Genomic DNA, 19,643 nt, shown 5'->3' with positions numbered 1-19,643 from the left:
AGCCAGTGTGACTGGGGTAGGGTCAGGCCAGATTCTCTGCGGAGCTGTGGGGTGAGGGGCTGGGGAGACCCCAGAAAGGGTCAGGGTCGCCAACCCAAATATCAGACCCCACCTGTGGAGCCCTCAGTGTCACCCCTGCACTGGGCAGCAGTATCCGAGGCATGAAGGCACAGTACTGGATGTCCCTTCCCCAGGCCACATCAGCTTGGAGTGGCATCCACGGGGCCATAGAGGTGGGCACGGGGCCGTGTGTCCTTGGCCCTGTCCACCCTTGGCTGGCTGCTCTGGCATCCAGCAGGTGGGTGGGAAGTTCATCCTGAGTTCTCCGGCCCTGCTCCAGCCGGGGCAGGTCTGGGTGTAACACTATCCCAGCATGTTTGCAGTTACTCTCATGGGACGTGCCGTTTCTATCAATGACAAAAATCACAGGTTTGCCGGACACCACTGTGCTTTGCTGCCATATCTCAGGTAGAGGTTAGTGAAAAAGAAGGGTTAATTTCTCTCCCCGTGACCCCTGATTATAACCATGCCCCCCCACTGGGAGTCTGCACATCCCAAGTTGGGGACCCCTGCACAAACCCCACCCTCAGGAGCAAATGTCACCTCTGAAATTGGACATTCCACCTCTGTCCTGTGGGGAATCCTGACCCAGCCGTCTCCTCCAAATACATGTTTCCCCGAAAATAAGACCTAGCCAGACAATCAGCCCTAATGTGTCTTTTGGAGCAAAAATTAATATAAGATCCAGTCTTATTTTACTATAAGACCAGGTCTTATATAACATAAAATAATATAAGACCAGGTCTAATATAATATAACATAATATAATACCAGGTATAATATAATATAATACTGGGTATAATATAATATAATGTAATACTGGGTGTAATATAATATAATATAGTAATACCAGGTATAATATAATATAATACAAAACCGGGTTTTATATTAATTTTTGCTCAAAAGATGCATTAGAGCTGATTGGCTAAGTCTTATTTTCGGGGAAACAGGGTAGGCCACTGGGGACCTCTGGGCAGATTTCAGGCATGTTCTGTGGAGGTTTGGGGCGTCGCTTGGAACCACACCCCAGCTATGGGAGCCCCCTGGTTTGCTGAGCAAAGCTTTCTGGGAAATCCTTATCCTGTGAAAGGGGCCCTGAAGGACCTGGGCCAAGCGGGGGTTGTCATTAAACCCAGGCTTTTGGCATTAGCAGGAAGTGGAGAATGGATGGGGCAGCTGTGATGTCTTATCAGGAGAGAGCAGAGACCTCTGTGCCCCTCCCTGGGGCAGAGGAAGGCTGGAGCTGCCTGACGCCCAGACCGCTCTTTGCTCAGATTGCAGAGAAGTCTCTACTAACCCACGGCTTTATTTTTAATAGCTTTATTAAGATATAGTTCCCATACCATAGAATTCACCCGTTTAAAGTGTACATACAATTCAATGGTTTCTAGTATATTCACAGAGTTGTGCAGGCACCACCACAGTCGATTTTAGAACATTTTCCTCACCTCAGAAGGAAACCCTATACCTCACTATCATTTCCCTGTCTCCCCTCCCCCAGCCATGGCAACCGCTAATCTGCTTTCTGTCTCTATGGATTTGCCTCTTCTGGACATTTCCTATAAATGGAATCATATGATATGTGGTCTTTTGTGACTGGCTTCTCTCACTCACCATAATGTTTTTGAGGTTCATCCACCTGTCATACGTCCGTGCATCATTCCTTTTTAAGACTGACTAATATTCCAGTGTGTGGATAGCCCACGCTTGGTTTGTCCAGTCATTCAATGGTGGACGTTTTGGTTGTTTCCCTCTTTTGGCTCTTATGGCAATGCTGCTGTGAACACTCGTGTACATGTTTTTGTGTAGATGTGTGTTTTCATATCTATTGGGTAGACACCTAGGAGTGGATTTGCTGGGGCATATGGTCATTCTATGTTTAACTGTTTGATGAACTGCCAGACTGTTTCCCAAAGTATGTGCACCATTTTACATTCCCATTCAGCTTTTTTTTTTTAAAGAGGTTTCTGGAATCTAGGAAGTCCTTACCAGTCGCCCCCCCAGGGGGGGTTATTCCTGGATATGGTGAAGTCTGTGCTTGGAGAAAAGCCAAATGGGATGGCGATAGCTGTGATTTGCTGAACATACAGTCTGCTGGGTGCAGGAACCACTTAGTGTCATCTACGCAGGTGGTCCTGACCACATTCTTGCCCCCCTTCTCCCTCCATCCCAAGCCCAGCTTTAGTTTTCTTTGTAGTGGTGGTATTCACGGAATGTCTCTGTTCCTCTAAAATCTCAAATATGTGTCTTGTGAGCCCCTGGCACACAGTAGGTACTTAGTAGATATTGGTTAGGAGAATAAACAGGCATTTAGAGTAGGGGGTGTTATCCCAGTGCTGCAGGAAGCTATGGCTTGGTGGAGGGGGGGAGCGGCTGGGGGTTTGCTTGAGGAAGTTCAAAGGTGACCAGTGATGGAGCTGTCTACATCAGAAGTCACTGCAAAGGACATTGCAGGACAAGCTGGCCTCCAACCCTATCTCATGTTTCTCAGAGGGGACAGATTCTGGAGGACCTCCATAAGGCGATGGCTGGCACCTGGGGGGACTTCCATGAGGATATAACAGTCATCTGGGGCCTCCCTGAGGATAAAAGAGCACACAGGAACCCAGCTCTCACTCTTGGCAGGCTCCTCCAGGTTCTTAGGTCCAGCCACAGTCTCGCCGCAGCCTTGCAGGTTACAAACCATCATCACGATGTACAAATGTGGACACTGAGAGTAAGTCAGTCACCCAGCCTCACAGTTGATGGGGGAGCTGGACTTGAACCCAAAGGGTCTAGTGGGTGTCCTGCCCATACCCCTCACTTCCTCTGCCGGTCCCTCTGGAATAGGAGCCCCACACAAAGGCCTCAGCCCCCACCCCACCTCACTCTTTGGGGTCATCTGGCCCAGCACTCCAGAAAAAGAGGCCTGTGGAGGTCTCCGTAGGGCCCAGAGACAGCCTTGGGGAGGTTTGGAGCCACTGTGTGTGGTTGTGGGTGGATGTGTGTCTTTTCCTGCAATGGTGGCTCATAAATCATACCACGAATCACCTACCTTAATATGAATCATGTGCCCAAAGGCTGGGCCCCAAGCCGTTGTAAGAAAAGAGGGCTGGTAGGGTGGGTTTCCTGGGAGAATGTGAGATGGAGGCTACTGTCTGAAGTGAAGATGGAAGCTAGACCCACAGGCAGCTTTTCAGCCACTAGCTCTCTGGTCCTCAAAAAACAATATAAAAGAGAAAATGAGTGTTGGTTCTGAAATAAGAGTTACCTGGGAGCTTTTAAAACCCTCCGTGACTTACTTCACTTAGCACAGTACCCTCTAGGTCCATCCATGTTGTCACAAATGGTAAGATTTCTTTTTCTTTTTTTTTTTTTTTTTACGGGCAAGTAATATTCTATTGTATATGTGTGCCACTTCTTTATCCAGTCATCTATTGGTGGGCACATAGGGGGCTTCCATATCTTGGCTATTGTAAATAATGCTGCAATGAACATAGGGGTACGTATATCTTTTCGAATTAGTGATTTCGATTTCTTCAAATAAATATCCAGAAGTGGAATTGCTGGGTCATAAGGTAGTTCTATTTTTAATTTTTTGAGGAACCTCCATACTGTTTTCCAGAGCGGCTGCACCAATTTGCAATCCCACCAACAATGCACAAGGGTTCCCTTTTCTCCACATCCTCGCCAACAGTTGTTTGTTGATTTATTGATGATGGCCATTCTGACAAGAGTGAGGTGATGTCTCATTGTGGTTTTAACTTGCATTTCTCTGATGGTTAGTAACATTGAGCATCTTTTCATATGTGTGTTGGCTATCTGTATGTCCCCACTTATATGTAGAATCTAAACAACAAAATAAATGAACAAACAGAAACAGACTTATAGATGGTTGCTGGATGGGAGGAGGGTTGGGGGTAGGAGAAAAAGGTGAAAAGTTTAAGAAATACAAATTGGTAGTTACAAAATAGTCACGGGGATGTAAAGTACAGCACAGAGAATATAGTCAGTGATATTGTAACAACTATGTATAGAGCCAGGTGGATACTAGGCTAATGGGGGGGGAATGACTGCATAAATTATACAAATGTCTAACCACTGTGCTGCACACCTGAAACTAATATAAAATAACACTGGATGTCAACTGTAACTGAAAAAAAATAATTAAACAAAGAAACCCTTTGCCGCCCAGGCCTCACCTCTCGCCCACTGAATCTGTGACTCTGGGCAGACCTGACATCAGTGATTATTTTTCAAAGTTCCTCAGGTGATTCTAATGAGAGTACCTGGGTTCTTGACCTTGAAGGGCATCAAGGTCACCTGGAGGGAGTGTTGCATCTCTGGTTGTCAGCCCATCCCCAGAGTGTCAGTGGGCTTGGGTGAGCCCGAGAATCTGCATTTCAACAAGTTCCCAGGTGATACTGATGGTGCCAGGAGAACCATGGCGTAGAGTAGCAACAGCCACCACTGTCATCTGCCTGAGATGCTTGTGGCCTCTCATGGTCACTTTCCTGCCCCAATTCTGCATGTATCTGAGGCCTTCCCAAGGAAGCTTCTCCACTCTGTATCCCAACCCCCAGGAAACAACGCACCTGCCACTTCTGCCCCCTCTTTCTGGCTTTCCCCACCAGCCTTCAAAATACATGGGCTGGGAACTCACCGCCAGGGTCCTCTGTGAGGAGCAGGACTTTGCATGGGTGCCCCAGTTCAGATCCCCAACCCCAGGAGTCACAGCTCCTCCCTGAACCTTGGTTTCCACAGCTGGAAAAAAAAAGGATAATATCACTACTGTAAGAATTTTCTCGTAAAGGTGCCTTCCCTCCCATCCCTCTGTAAAATTTGTAATCTGTATCAGAAAGTATGTGCCCCCTAGTTTGACATCAATTAGTGCTGAAAACAAAATAGTGCTTAGAACGAAAATCAGCCGGACCCTGGCCCCCTCCGTCTGCCCAGTGCTACAGCTTTGAACTCATTCGGCTGAGTCTTCAGAGACTTACCTCCAAGTTGCTACATATATGAACTTAACTGCTTTCTTTGAGTCATTATTGATTGACTTCCTACTATGGTAGATTAAGATTTTTCAGTCCTCTGGAACCATCTTCCTCTTCCCTTCCCTAACCATTCCAGTATTGTTATGTCACACTTTTTGTTGTTGTTAAATCCATAGTGTCATGCAGGGTGTCATGCAGGGTCTCTGGTCCTGCTCCCCACATAAGAATGCAGGACGTGGTGAGGCCAAAAAGGAACACCCACGGAGCCATAGATAGGGGAGTCATACCACTATATTCTCGCTGGCGGCTGGGTTGGAGACACAGGAAGCAGGAGCCACACTATCCGCAACCTGCCGTCTACTTCTCTGCCAACCAACCAACCCCACTTGCTAGCTGCAATCCGCCATGCTAACTGCAATCTGCTCTTGCAGGCTCAGCCACCATCTTCTTGCTAGCCCCCATTTACTGCTAGCGTAGCCACAGCAGTTACATTAGTGGCCAATGGCTCACTGGTTACAGCTGATGGCCAACTAGCCACAGCTGATGGCCATCCAATCACAGTTGATGGCCATTTACTACCCGAGTGAGCACCTTTCCACGTAAGGGCGAGAGCCTGGAAACTGCTCTCTGGGACTCTGTCCCCACAGTCAGTTTTTTCACTACTGTAAGACTGTATTGCTTACTGTTGAGCCAGGCAATGCACTCTGATTCCACATGCTTTTCATTCACAACTTGAGTTAGTAACTGCCTCATTTTTTCAATTGCATAGTTCTCTTTAAATCACTGGTTAATTTTCTCCACCTTCCAAATTCTCAGGCGAATACAATGTAGCTTTGCACACAAACAAGCCCACCAGAATCTCTACAAATAATGTATACATATACATATTATATATAGTTTATACGTTTGTATATTTTCCTTTGTTGTTTTCATGAAGTTATATAGGTAGAGAGAGAGATATGTATCTGTGTGTGTGTGTGTGTGTGTGTGTGTGTGTGTGTGTGTGTGTCTATATCCCCCCACTCCAACTCCTGTCTGCTTCCTGGAAATTCCCTTCACCTCTCCCTGTTGGATCTCCCTGTGTCTTCCTTTGTTTTGGTTTACTCCCTCATTTTGGTGAAACACATCCTGCAGTATCTTCCTGAGAAAAGATGCATGGAAGATACAGTTTTTGTTGCTGGATTACTTGATTGGTAAATTGGTTGTGTACAGAATTCCAGACTGAATATCATTTTTGTTCAGAACTGGTGGCAGGAGTGGGGGGGAGAGTCAATTTCCCACTGACTTCTAGGTTTCAATATTACTGTTGAGAAGTCTCATGCCATTCTGATTCTCAGTCCTTCATGTGTAGTCTATTTCTCCTTTTCTCTGGAAGTGTTTGGGATCTTTGCTCATTGGAATTCTGAAATTTCACAATGTCGTGTCTTGGTATGGCATTCTTTCCTTTATTGTGCAAGGTGTCTATGAGTCCTACAGCCTGAACACTCACATTGTTCAATTCTAGGACACATCCGTATTTTATACCTTTGGTAATTTTCCTTCATTGATCTCTGGAGCTCCTAATGTATAGATGTGGGGCCTTCAGGGTGACTCATGGATGACTCTAATATTCTTACTATTTCTCACTACTTTGCCCACCTCTTCTTTTTGTTCTGGTTTTTGAAAGATTTTCTTGCATTTCTCTTCCAACTGATTTACCAACATTATTTTAGCCATGATACTTTTAATTTCCAGGAGCTCTTTCTTTTCTTCTGACTTTTCCTATTTTATTTCATTTGATTCTCATTTTGTGGATGCAGTTTCTGATCTGAAGATTTAATTCTGACTTCCTTGATGTCTTTTTCACACTTTGCATGTTTCACAATACCCCACCCCCCAATTTTTTTCCTCATTTATTTGTATGTTTTGGTCTCTCTCTTACTTGTTGGAGGCTTTCTCCAAATGTCCTTAGCTGTTCATTTATTAAAGTAAGGTACCAAAAGCTGATTGGAAGTTCTGTGTGTGGCAGCCTTTACTCCTGGACCAACTCGGACTCTTAGGAGAAATTCTCCCCATCCTGACCAAGCATAATATTCCGGCTGGATTTGGCTGGGGAAGTGGGCAGTGTCTCTGTTCAGAACTAAGGACTTCCTCCTAATAGTTCTGTGTCTGGTCCTTGCCTCACCCCACCCTCTTCTCTGCCTCGTGTCCCTAAGGCACAATCGTTTAGTTCTATTTCTCCAGAAACTTTTCTTCCTATGTCCTGTAGAAAGGAGGAAGGCTCTCTTTTAAAATGTGTTGTTTATGTGTTCTCGGCAATCTGGCTTTTCATCCTTTCTCTTGGTTTGTCCTCCTAATGTATGATTCTTATTTATATAGTTAATTCACCTGGCTAGAGACTGAGAATCCTGTATTAGTTTGCTAGGGCTGCCATTGCAGAATATTGCCGATTTGGAGGCTTAACCAACAGACATTTATTGTCTCACAGTTCAAGATACTGGCAGGATTGGGTTCTTCTGAGGCCTCTCTCCTTGGTTTACAGATGGCCACCCTCTCTCTGCCTATTAAACAATTCCTTATTCCCCTCCCCCCAACCCCTGGCACCATCTTCCTACTCTCTGTCCTACCCTCAGTATCTCATGTAAGTGGAATCGTACAGTAATTGTCTTTTGTATCTGGCTTACTTTCCTTAGCATAATGTCCTCGAAGTTCATTCGTATTGTAGTGTGCTACAGAATTTCCTTCCTTTTTAAGGCTGAGTAATACTCCATTGTGTGGACAGACACTTTGCTTATCCATCTGTCTGTCCATGGACACTTGGGTTGCTGGCACCTCTTGGCTATTGTAAATAAAGCTGCTATGAACATAGGTGTGCAAATATCTCTTTGAGACTCTGCTTTCAATTCTTTTGGGTGTGCACCCGAAGTGGGATTGCTGTGTCGTATGGTAATTCTATGTTCACTTTCTTGAGGAACTGCCAGACTTTTCCACAGTGGCTGCACCGTTTTATGTTCCCCACAACGGGACACATGTTTCTTGTTTCTCCACATCCTCCCCAGCACTTGCTGTTTTTTGTCTTTTGTTTGTTTGTTTGTTTGTTTGTGTGGTTGGTTGGTTGGTTGGTTGTTGTTTTGATAGTAGCCACCCCAGTGGGTGTGAGGTGTTACTCTGTGTGGTTTTGATTTGCATTCCCTCAGGATCAGTGACGCTAACTAAGCATCTTTTCATGTGTCACTACCTAACAACCTGATTTTAATCACCTCTTTTAAAATGGTCTCCAACTGCGGTTCTATTCTAAGGTGCTCTGGCGTAGGACCCCACCATAGAGATGTGGGAGGAACACAGTTCCTCCCATAACAAAGTCCAGTGGCCATACTTCTTCAGAGCCCAGCTGAAACAGATTTTTAAAAATGACACTTTCTGGGCCGGCCCGGTGGCTCAGGCGGTTAGAGCTCTGTGCTCCTAACTCCGAAGGCTGCCGGTTCGATTCCCACATGGGCCAGTGGGCTCTCAACCACAAGGTTGCCAGTTCAATTCCTCGACTCCCGCAAGGGATGGTGGGCAGTGCCCCCTGCAACTAAGATTGAACACAGCACCTTGAGCTGAGCTGCCTCCCGGATGGCTCAGTTGTTGGTTGGAGCGCGGGCTCTCAACCATAAGGTTGCCGGTTAGACTCCCGCAATGGATGGTGGACTGCACCCCCTGCAACTAGAAAAATGGCAACTGGACCTGGAGCTGAGCTGCGCCCTCCACAACTAAGATTGAAAGGACAACAAGTTGACTTGGAAAAAAGTCCTGGAAGTACACACTGTTCCCCAATAAAGTCCTGCTCCCCTTCCCCCAGTAAAATCTTAAAAAAAAAAAAAAGACACTTTCTGGTTTTGGTGACACTGTGGGGGTAATGGTAGTTTTTATGTGGTCTTTTCTCCAAGGGCAATTTATCAAAAACCTTAAAAAAAAAAAAAAAAAAAAGCATTCCTTTTGATCAAGCAATTTTATTCTAGGAATTTATCCTAAGGATATAACTTAACATGGTGTACGAAGATTAGCTATCAAAAATGAACAACAGAAGGTCTCCCGCAGGACAGGCCTGGCTTGTAATTTATATGATTGTGGAACTTCACGTGTTGAACTAGTTGCAACCATTATTAATGATGTAGAAAATGTAGAGAGAGGTCCAGGATACAGTGTAAAGGAGGGAACGTTCTAGAACATAGTCTGCCCACCTGTGCTGTGACGCTGCTACCCTGGCTCTGCTGCCTATGAGCCTGGGTGACCTTGGATTACTCGCTTCACCTCCTGGTCTTCCTTTTCCACATCTCTAATATACCCGGGGGATGCCCTCACGAGAAGAATCACCTAGGAGCTGCGACATGTACAAACTACCTGGTCCTCTCGGGCCATCCTGATTCAGTAGGTCAGAGTTGGAGCCTGAGGATGTCTCTTTCTCTCTCTCTCTCTCTCTCTCTCTCTCTCTCTCTCTCTCTCTCAATCTCTCTCTCTCTTAAATACAAATACAGCAGGTGACTCTTATCTTCAGGGATGTTCGGGGAACAGTAGCTTCCTCACCAGGCATTTCAGACTTCTGCCGGGCTTGGATTTTTCTGGGGTTGGCCCTTGTGCTGTGAAATTGCTGTGGTGGTCTTTTTAACTCTGAATGAAGTACACTCGGCCTTTTGTGTCCAGAAACTCTGGGAAAACTACTTCTTAGTTAAAGGTATTGCTCAGTGCTTCCTCATGTCCGTTACCCTCACAGGGAGACGCCGTTCCACATGGGCTTCTTGTGGCCAAATCTGACACGTGCCTTAGGCTTGTTGCTACAGAGGCCAGAGGCCATTTCATCTGGCTGTGCGTCTCCAAGTTGGTGCTGTCCCAGCCCTGGACTCTGGCACATAGTGAGGCTGTGTGTTTCCATGAGGCTGCTTCTCTGGGGACGTGATGGCTTCAGGACTTCAGCTGATGGGTGGGGGCTACAGAGGAGGAAAATAAGAGTGTGTGAGACAAGTGGGGCCCTAGAGAGATGCATATAACTTGGCAAGAGCCAACTGTCCACACTGCCAAGATGCCAGGAGCTGGGGTTGAGGCTGGATCTTAGCTGGCTGAGCAGTGTGGACCGAGCTAGCCAGGCTGCACTCCGGCTGAGGCTCTGGTTTTCAGATTCAGATCCAGGTGTTTCCTGAACCAGACAGCACTGGTGCCCACCAGGTGCTGTGCCACGTCCTGGAGAGACTGTCTAGTGAACCTCAGAGGGCAGTCCCCTGAGCACAGCGTCAGACTCACCTGAGAGCTTATTAGAAATGCCGATTCTCAGGCCATGCTCACCCGACTGGTGCAGAAACTTGGGTTTTAACATGCCTGATGGGGAATGCTGATTCTGTTCAAGCGTGAGACCCACTGGTGGTCCTGTCTCACTCATCTGCTCGTCCCCACTATCTGGATCATTCTAGTTGTCATTGATGGGCGAGATTTGGAGAGGTTTATTTCCTCACCTGAGTCCACTCAGATCTCCTGTCCAGGTCATGATGGTGTTCTGGGTGATGGGGTCCCCCACCAACCCCAATGAGAGAGAGAAAGGGAGAGGGAAAGAGAGGGAGGGGGGAGAGAGAGAGAGAGAGAGAGAGAGAGAGAGAGAGAGAGAGAGAGATGGGATGAGTGGGGATAGAAAGAAACAGAAAAGAAAGGACTTTGGTGAGAGAAGAGGCCCAGCGGGGGTGGGGAGTGAAAGCCCGACAGCCTCCCTTTTGGAGGCACCATCTCCTGGCTCCTGGCTGTCTCCTTGTCTCCTGCTTGCTGAGCTGGCCTGCATTCTCTCTTACCCTTTACCACCCTTTGCTGTGTAGCCATGAGGCCGAGCTGCCCGGGCCAGTCATAGCGGAGCTGATTTGGAGAGTGTTTCTGTATATCGAAATCCATTTTCTTATTGACGTCAGTTATGAAATCAGAGATGTGTTCCCACTGGGGACAAAAATACAAATACAACAAGATTACAAACTCTGGGCAAGGAAGGCTTAGCCACTCCGTCACGCTCAGTACTTTATGTGCATATGTTATAGAATTTGAACCTAGCGGGTGGGTACAGTTATCACGCCCACTTCACAGGGGACTAAACTGAGGTCTGAGAAGTGAAGTGAGGTCCCCCAGGTTGTGAGCTCTGCTCTCCCAGAGCTCCAGCACCTCTAGACTAGTCACCCCAGCAAGACCTGGTCGACCACAGGCGTTTGTTTTAAAGCCCATCCCTGATTCTACTCTCAAAACCCCTTAGAACTTGACCAGCTCTTCTTTTGTGTAATTTTGGGAATTTGAAATTATTTATATATATTTTTTTTTCACTGTGCTTCCATTCATTTCTCTGCTACCAATCATTACATCTGTTTTGAAAAACTAATATGAAATCCACATAATGTAAAACTGACCATTTGAAAGTGAACAATTCAGTGGCAATTCAGTGTATTTAGTGCAACCATCACCTCTATCTAGTTCCAAACCATTTTCATCACCCCAAAGGGAGACCCCATCCCCGTTAGCAGTCACTCCCATTCCCCCTCCCCCCTGCCCCAGCAACCACCAGTCTGCTTTCTGTCTCTGTGGATTTGCCTGTTCAGGACATGAAGTGATGTATATATTTTTAAACGAGGCCTCGCTCTACAGATCCTTTGTCCTAGCTGGTCACCTTTGTCTGGGCCCTGGGTATGCCCTATGTGCACATTTTAACCCTTCCCAGTGTCAGCTAATCCATCATAGGATCTGCAAAGTCCCAGAATTCAGGAGTAAGTCACTGAGTGGTTGCCCTCACTTCACTGGAAACAGGCTCAGAGAGGCTGTGGTTTGTCCTGGTCACTGAACTCCTCAGGGACACGGCTGGGTGGCTTTGTGGAAGGCCAGGATGGCAGGACATGGTTGCTCAGGGAGAGTGGGAGGGAAAGCCCGCACCCCGGACCTGGAACCGTAGTTCCACCTTCTCTGTCGCTCAGAACAAGCTAATCTTTGCCTCTGAACCTCGGGTGTGCAGCCTCTGCGACAGTGAGTTGGAAGAGTAATGGGACAGAACCCCCTCCCCCCATTCTCACCCTAAAGCCCTTACCAGATGGAATGTCCCCGCCTTGGTGTCTTGCTGAAGCCTGCTAATATCTCTAATAACACGAAGGACAGATACAGGTGGATGCTCACTTTGCTGAGGGTCATTTAATTCTCACAGCGACCTATGGTGTGAAGAGTTTTAGGTTCCTTCTGTTATACATGAGGAAACTGAGGGACAGAGAGGTCCAGAAACTTGCCTAGGGGCGGACGGATGGCTCAGTTGGTTAGAACATGAGCGCTGGGTAACGGGGCTGCCAGTTCGATTCCCACAGGCGCTGGTGAGCTGCGCCCTCCGCAACTAGAATGAAGTCAATGAGCTGCCACTCAGCTCCCAGATGGCTCAGTTGGTTGGAGCGCATCCTCTCAACCACAAGGTTGCTGGTTCGACTCCCGCAAGGGATGGTGGGCTGTGTCTCCTGCAACTAACAGTGGCAACTGGACCTGGAGCTGAGTTGCACCCTCCACAACTAAGATAGAAAGGACAACAACTTGACTTGGAAAAGTCCTGGAAGTACACACTGTTCCCCAATGAAATCCTGTTCCCCTTCCCCAATAAAATCTTAAAAAAATAAATAAATAAAAGAGAGAAAGAAACTTGCCTAAAGTCACACAGCCTATAAGCAGAGCAAGAATATGAGCCCAGTTTTGCTGATTTTTTGCCTTTTTATTTTATTATGTTAAGATATAGATAGATATGATAAAATTGGCGATTTTAACCCCTTTTAAGAGCACAATTCAGTGGCGTTAATTACATTCACAATGTTAGGCAGCCATCATCACCTCTATCTACTTTCAAAACTTCCATCACCTCAGACAGAAACTGTTTCCATTAAACAACTCCCCACTTCTCCCTCCCCCCACCCCTGGCAATCACCCTTCTACTTTCTGTCTTTATGAATTTAACTATTCTAGACACGTCATGTAAATGTCATCATACAGCACTAGCGCTTTTATGACTGGCTTATTTCACTCAGATAATGTTCTCAAGGTTCTTCCATGTTGGAGCATATGCCAGCATTTCCTCCCTTTTCAGGGCTGAATAATATTCCATTGTATGGATGGACGCCATCTGGTTAATCCATTTACGCGTCTATGGAAACTTGGGTTGTTTCCACCTGTTGGCTGTTGTGAATAATGCTGCTATGAACACAAGTGTGCAAATATCTCTTCAAATACTTGCTTTTGATTCTTTTGGGGGTATCAGGTCTGCCAATCTCAATGCCTTAAGGTCCCCAAGCACTTAAGGTCCCAATGCAGTTAAAGTGTTCCCACCGAGTGCTCTTCCAAACTCTTTTTCGATACCTCCAGCAACGTGGAACTTTCTACCTCCTAAGACAGCCTCTTCAGCACCCAGTTTGTAGCCAAGTGTTCCCATAGCTGCCACTCACCCAGGATGTGCTTCTTTCTTCTTCACTACGTCCCTCCTTGGTCTTCGCTGGGTTGGCCTTCTGCCCATGTGCAGGGGGAACTCTCCAACTCACTCTTGACTCTGTGGTCCTGACTGTACATCCAGACTCTTAGGCCTCCCTTCCCCCTCCCCAACTTCTAAGAGAGAGAACAAAATTCAACTGGGGGAGGCAGGAGGGAAGTGTCTTTAAAAACAACCACCAGTGACATAAAGCACAAAAATGTACCATGGTCTGTCTCCCTCACTGTTAACCTCACAGAGTTGCCCCAAGACAGAGAGGACCATGGAGGCTCTGAGTGCCATGTAAGGTGCCCCTTCTCTGTCACCCTCCTGGGAACTGACCCTCTCTCCTTTGTCTCTGCAGGGACCTACCAGGGCCAGTGGGTCGGTGGCATGCGCCAAGGCTACGGTGTGCGACAGAGTGTCCCCTACGGCATGGCGGCAGTCATCCGCTCGCCCCTGAGGACGTCCATCAACTCTCTGCGCAGTGAGCACACCAATGGCGCCGCCCTGCATCCCGACGCCTCCCCGGCGGTGGCCGGCTCCCCAGCCGTGTCCCGCGGGGGCTTCGTGCTCGTGGCCCACAGTGACTCCGAGATCCTCAAGAACAAGAAGAAGGGGCTGTTCCGGCGCTCGCTGCTCAGCGGGCTGAAGCTGCGCAAGTCGGAGTCCAAGAGCAGCCTGGCCAGCCAGCGCAGCAAGCAGAGCTCGTTCCGCAGCGAGGCTGGCATGAGCACGGTCAGCTCCACGGCCAGCGACATCCACTCCACCATCAGCCTGGGGGAGGGCGAGGCCGAGTTGTCGGTCATCGAGGACGACATCGACGCCACCACCACCGAGACCTACGTGGGCGAGTGGAAGAACGACAAGCGCGCGGGCTTCGGCGTGAGCCAGCGCTCCGACGGGCTCAAGTATGAGGGCGAGTGGGCCAGCAACCGGCGGCATGGCTACGGCTGCATGACCTTTCCCGACGGGACCAAGGAGGAGGGCAAGTACAAGCAGAACATCCTCGTGAGCGGCAAGCGCAAGAACCTCATCCCGCTGCGCGCCAGCAAGATCCGCGAGAAGGTGGACCGGGCCGTGGAGGCGGCCGAGCGGGCGGCCACCATCGCTAAGCAGAAGGCGGAGATTGCGGCCTCCAGGTAGGAGGATGAAGGCGGGGCCGGGGGTGGCAAGGTGGTCTGGGGCGCTGAGCCAGGCCTGATCTGGTCAATCGTGACACCCAGTTTGAGGCCTACACTGGTCTTTCTCAAACTATGCCCCGTGGAACCCTGGGGTTCCTCAGAAGTTCTCAGAGGTAGGGCAAGGAAAGGGTCCATCTGAGGACGTTCTGGCTGCTACCGCCTCTCCTCAAACAGAGAAGTACCGCTTTTGTCTGTTTTATATGCTGTGTTTAACATAAAATATTAACGGATAAAGAAAGTGGGCTGTTTTGCTAGTAAAGTGCATTAGACAACTGCTGGCTTAAGACAAAGGTGTGATGCCACTGTGGCCACACTCCCAGGTGGGCATGGAGTGCCCAGCGTTGCTGGGATGTGGGAAGAGGGTGTAAGCTGCCCTGGCCACCCCAGCCTGTGGCCAAGATTGTCCATCGGCCTGGGAGATGGCACCAACCTGACAGATGAGCTGTGGGCGCTGGGCAAGTGTTTGTGCAAGTTTTGGTGCTGTGGGCCAGCAGCTGTTCTGAATGGGATAAAGGACTTACTGAGTTTAGGGTCAGCAGGGCTGCTGGGCCCTCAGCAGTGGGTCTGGAATTGACCGTTGGCGGGCACCATGTTGGATTTTGAGGTCTCTGTAGTGTTGGTGCAGGGATGAGGGCTTCAGAGCTGCAAGAAGGGGATGCCGGGTCTGAATCTCTGGGAGCTGCAGAGGTAAGCGTCTGAGCCCAGATCTGGTCCAGGCTAGGCTGTGGGAGGCTTTGGACAGCCAGAACGTGGCAGATGCCTGCCGCAGGTTGAAGGAAGTTGCTGTGTTAAAAGCCAAGTGCCCCCTAGGCAGCCATGCTCCTGGGTTCTAAAGAAACAATTCCTGACTGAGTTAACTGGAAGCTTCCGCCATCTGTCTGCTTTGGTGGGTCAGAGTAGGGCCCTCAGGGTCTTCCCTGAGAATCCTGGGGCTTGAGACAGGGGTCTGGGGACAGCTTTGGGTCATTCAGGCGGCCCAGGCAGGACACATCCAGGACGACAGGCCCCAGCATCTTTCTGGATGATTCTGTATTCCCAGCCAGGGGTAGGCCTGGAGTTATTCCAGGAAAGCTTCCAGCCCAGTTATGCTCAGGCCTTCCCAACCTTGTCACTTAATTAAAATTTTAGCCCATTTGGTTCTGGTTTTCAGTGACCTTTGAGCCACAGTGAAAGAATAAAAATGGTGGCTGCAGTTTGTTGGCAGAATATCTGCCACTCACAGTATCTGAGGTTTTAGAGGGAAACAAAATCCATTCCAAGAAGCCCAAAGAAAAATGGCATTACTATACCTGAACACTGAGGTCCAAAATTGCTCTGTCCGCCCCCTCTCTGCTCCCCTAGAAATGTTCAGGCACGGAAATAAATAGGAGCCACAGTTATGACTACTCACCTAGTATTTTAAGATCAAATTAGGTTCAATAGTTATTTTTTCCATTATAAATGTAATACTTGCTCCATATAGAAAAATTGGAAAATAGAATGTAAACGGAGAAAAGCAACATTAGGTCTGGTCTAATATGTCACCAGAGACTCTTGCTGGCATTTTGGCATATTTCCTTCCATCCAATGTTTGCTTTTTTTTTTTTTACCTTTTGTATTATGTTTGGTTGTTTTGTTGACTTCAGTGGACAAGAAGCAATTACAGGGCAGGGCATGGCGTTGTCAAAGATTTGGGGTGCTCATGGCAGCTCCCATCTGTCCTGCAGGTTAGTTCTGGGCTGAGGGTCTGGGGGGGGCAGAAGCACAAAGATTCAGTGGACGGTCTTCCATGAAGCTGACTTTGTTTTAGAGTTCAATGACCAGGTGAACTTTTTAGGACTGAGGAGTTTTCTGACAAATCCCACAGAGATTGGGGGGCACTGGTTCCCATTAAGGAGCCAAAGCGGTTGTGTGGGCAGAGCTCAGTCAGTGCGCCCAGGGCGCTCCACGAAGGCAGGTTTTCAACCTTTCTGAGTGAAACAGGAATAATGGCACTTGCCTGCTGTGAAGGCCTGAGAACCCAAGGGATGACAGTTCCATCCTATGCCTGGGGCACCCCTGCCCCTCTGGGTAGGGAGGAGAGTGTGGGGGTTTTTGAGGGCTCACCCATGAGAAGCAGGGACTGGGAGAGGGCCAGGAGGGCAAGAGGGGTACAAAGAAGTTTGGGCAGCCTGGGACCCATGGGGCATTGGCCAGCCAGCTTTGGTGTGTCCAAATCTCCGGGGGGGGGGGGGGGCCTCTGTCAGTGTGTTACTACATGGAGGGAGGACGGAGGGAAGGAGGGCTGAGGGGCTGGTCAGTGTGCGACCAAGAGGATTGTCCTGTCACAAGTGTGACAGGCACCTGGGCAGGTGCTTAGGGAGCAGTAAAGTGGGTTCCTGGTTGCATATACCTGCTACATTTGGGGCTTTGGAGTCCAGCCCCTTTGTGAGAAGGGGACTGGCTGACCAAAGTGTCCCACTCTGTACACACGCACATTTACACGTATCCCACACACAACTCACTGACGTGGCACACGCACTCATAACACACAGGCACCACTCTTTCATATTCACACACACACACATTCAGACACACACACTACACATACCGCACGGAGACGGGTGCTGTGGGAGGGGTGATGCAGAGCCTGGACCTGTGCAGTGCCGGGGACAGGGGATGTAGCCCGCTTGTGGCCTCCATCTCCTCCTAAGTGGGTCTCCTATGTCATGGGAGCGTTCAAAAGCACAGTCTAGCATTTAAAATGTGTCTAAGAGGAGGGGAGACCTCAGGCAGCACCTGGAACCGCTTCTCAGAGTCTGGGCGGTTCAGACCTCTTGGGACAGGGTCTGCAGCAGGTTCCCAGCTCCCCTCCCCACCCACCTGTGTGTGTGGGAATTGCCTGGGGTGCTCTTTCTTATGCTCCCACCTCGAGATGCTGAGTTCCTTCCTGGGAAGCCACCTAGGCTGCTGAGCCCTTCAGCTCTTTCCAGGTGACTCTCAGGTACCTCCAGCACCCTCTTCTGGTGTGTACAATGCAGATGGCTGGAGCCCACTCCCAGAGCTTCTCATTCAGCAGCACGTCTGGGTGGGACCTGAGAATTTGCATTCCTGGGGAGATCCCAGGAGGCTGGCACGAGAACCACCACTCTCCTCTCTCATAGGAGGCCACGGGCGAGAGGAGATGCCCACAGATGTGCCTGAGGCAAAGGCAGAAGGTGGAGGGTGCCCTGACAGCGTCTTCAGTGGGAGGCGAGGGTGAAGGGAAGATGTGCCAGTAGGGTCAATCCGGGCGAGACAAGATCAGAGCAGAAGGCACTGCCATCCTTCACCTGTGACTTCCTCCTGTAGGGTCCTCTGCACCCCGTTATGAGCTCCCCTTAGTGACGGGCTGTGTCAGGCTCCATTCTGTCCTGTCACCCAACAGTAGTTAGTCCCAGCAAAGTGGGAAACTTGAGGGCTCTCTGAGTGAACTTGCTTTAAACAGATTGTATTCTGTGGACCACAGTGTATACCCCTCCTGCCTTCATACACTCGGGACACTTTTATGAAGTGTCCTCTACCTGGATAGCAAATACGTCACCGTCTCGCCTGCTGCTTCTCTGTCACCCCTCAATATGTCTGTGGCAGACATAACTAGTCAATCTCAGTGCTCCTAGCTGCTGGCCTGGAAAATGAAACCCAATGACTGTCATCTGCTGTTCACCAGAGGTCTTGGTCTTTCCAAGGACCAGCCTGTGGTCTGGTTGAGAGTCAAAATATAAACCTGTCACCTACGAGAGATGAAAGAGGGCATCACACTTCAACTTTTGGTTGCAGAGCCCTTAGTCACATAAACTCACAGCTCCCCAAGGTATAAACCAGATAAAGGTACTGGTAGGAGCTGAGCTAGGGGTGGGACGGGGCAGATTGTGGCCCCTTTGCCCCTCCCCATCCTCCCTCGCCGTGGTTGCCCTGGGACACTTCAGCAGCACTCTGGGTTGAGGGTTCATGCTTAAGAAGGTATCTGACACTGCACCCAGTGCAGTGCTGGGATCAGCTAGCTATGTCTGCCCAGGCAGAGGACAGGGAGGGTTCTGGACGGTATGAAACCCAGGACGGATTAGACCCTACAGACCCTGTGAAAGTTACATGGGAGTCTGGTGGTGTTCCTTTTGCTGGGAACCCCTCTCTCTGCTTCCTTTGCGATTTATCTGCAATAAGCGTTTACTGTGAAAAGATGTCAAAGGGTTTTGCAAAGTCATAAAAAGCTGAGAGGAAGTGTTTATTATCATGTATTGACTCCGTTCTATTGGAACGTGAACTCCTCCAGGACAGGGGTTTACTGCTGAGTCCCCAGCACCTGGGACAGTGTGTGGCTCAACAGTGTAGTGTCTGTGCAATAGCTATGTTTCGAATGAATGAATGAATGAATGAATGAATGAATGAATGAATGAATAACTGCTTAGGCCCCACTTTCTTTCATTGTCTGGGGCACCGGCCACTTCCTTGGGTTCTGGGGACCAGGAGGCCTGGTGGTGGCCGTGGCTGCCTTGATGCAAGGGATGACTGGACCAAGCTCGCAAGGAGCAGCCACAGCTGAGTGTTCTGTCCTGTCCGAGGGGGCTGTGGGACCTCGCTTATGGCCACAGATTCTTGAGGTTGTGAGGTGGATCCTCCTGGTCCGGCAAGGCAATGTCCTTTGGCAGAGTTCACAGAAGAGAGAATTGCATGCTCCCGAGGCTTAGTCTGGTGTTGTAGTGCCTGGACCCTGACATCCCACGGACGTGGTCTGAGTCCTGACTCACTGGCTCCTTCTCTGGCCTTAGGCGGGTCACTGACTCACAGAGAACGGTGGAGGGAAATTCCCCCTGGGGTCCTGTGTTGTGGGGATCGCACAAGATGGTGTGTGTGGTGTGTAGGCATAGGGGGTGTTTGTGAGGAGAGAATGAGAACTCATTGTGTACAACACACACACGCACACCGCACCCCACCCCAAGACCCCTGCAGGGGACCAGGTTGGCT

The 19,643-nt window shown here is 49.1% G+C and overlaps 1 protein-coding gene across 1 annotated transcript in view; it reads left to right on the top strand.

Annotated features, from left to right (window-relative positions):
• Positions 1–19,643, top strand: part of JPH3 (junctophilin 3) — an 80,820-nt gene that overhangs the window by 14,448 nt on the left and 46,729 nt on the right. The window contains exon 2 of the mRNA XM_019742739.2: positions 13,862–14,639. Coding sequence (XP_019598298.2) covers positions 13,862–14,639 — 778 coding nt within the window. The remainder of the gene's footprint in view (positions 1–13,861; positions 14,640–19,643) is intronic.

This window comes from Rhinolophus sinicus, linkage group LG11, assembly GCF_036562045.2.
Source record: "Rhinolophus sinicus isolate RSC01 linkage group LG11, ASM3656204v1, whole genome shotgun sequence".
NCBI classification, from domain to species: domain Eukaryota; kingdom Metazoa; phylum Chordata; class Mammalia; order Chiroptera; family Rhinolophidae; genus Rhinolophus; species Rhinolophus sinicus.
This window is presented reverse-complemented; position numbering and strand designations above follow the sequence as displayed.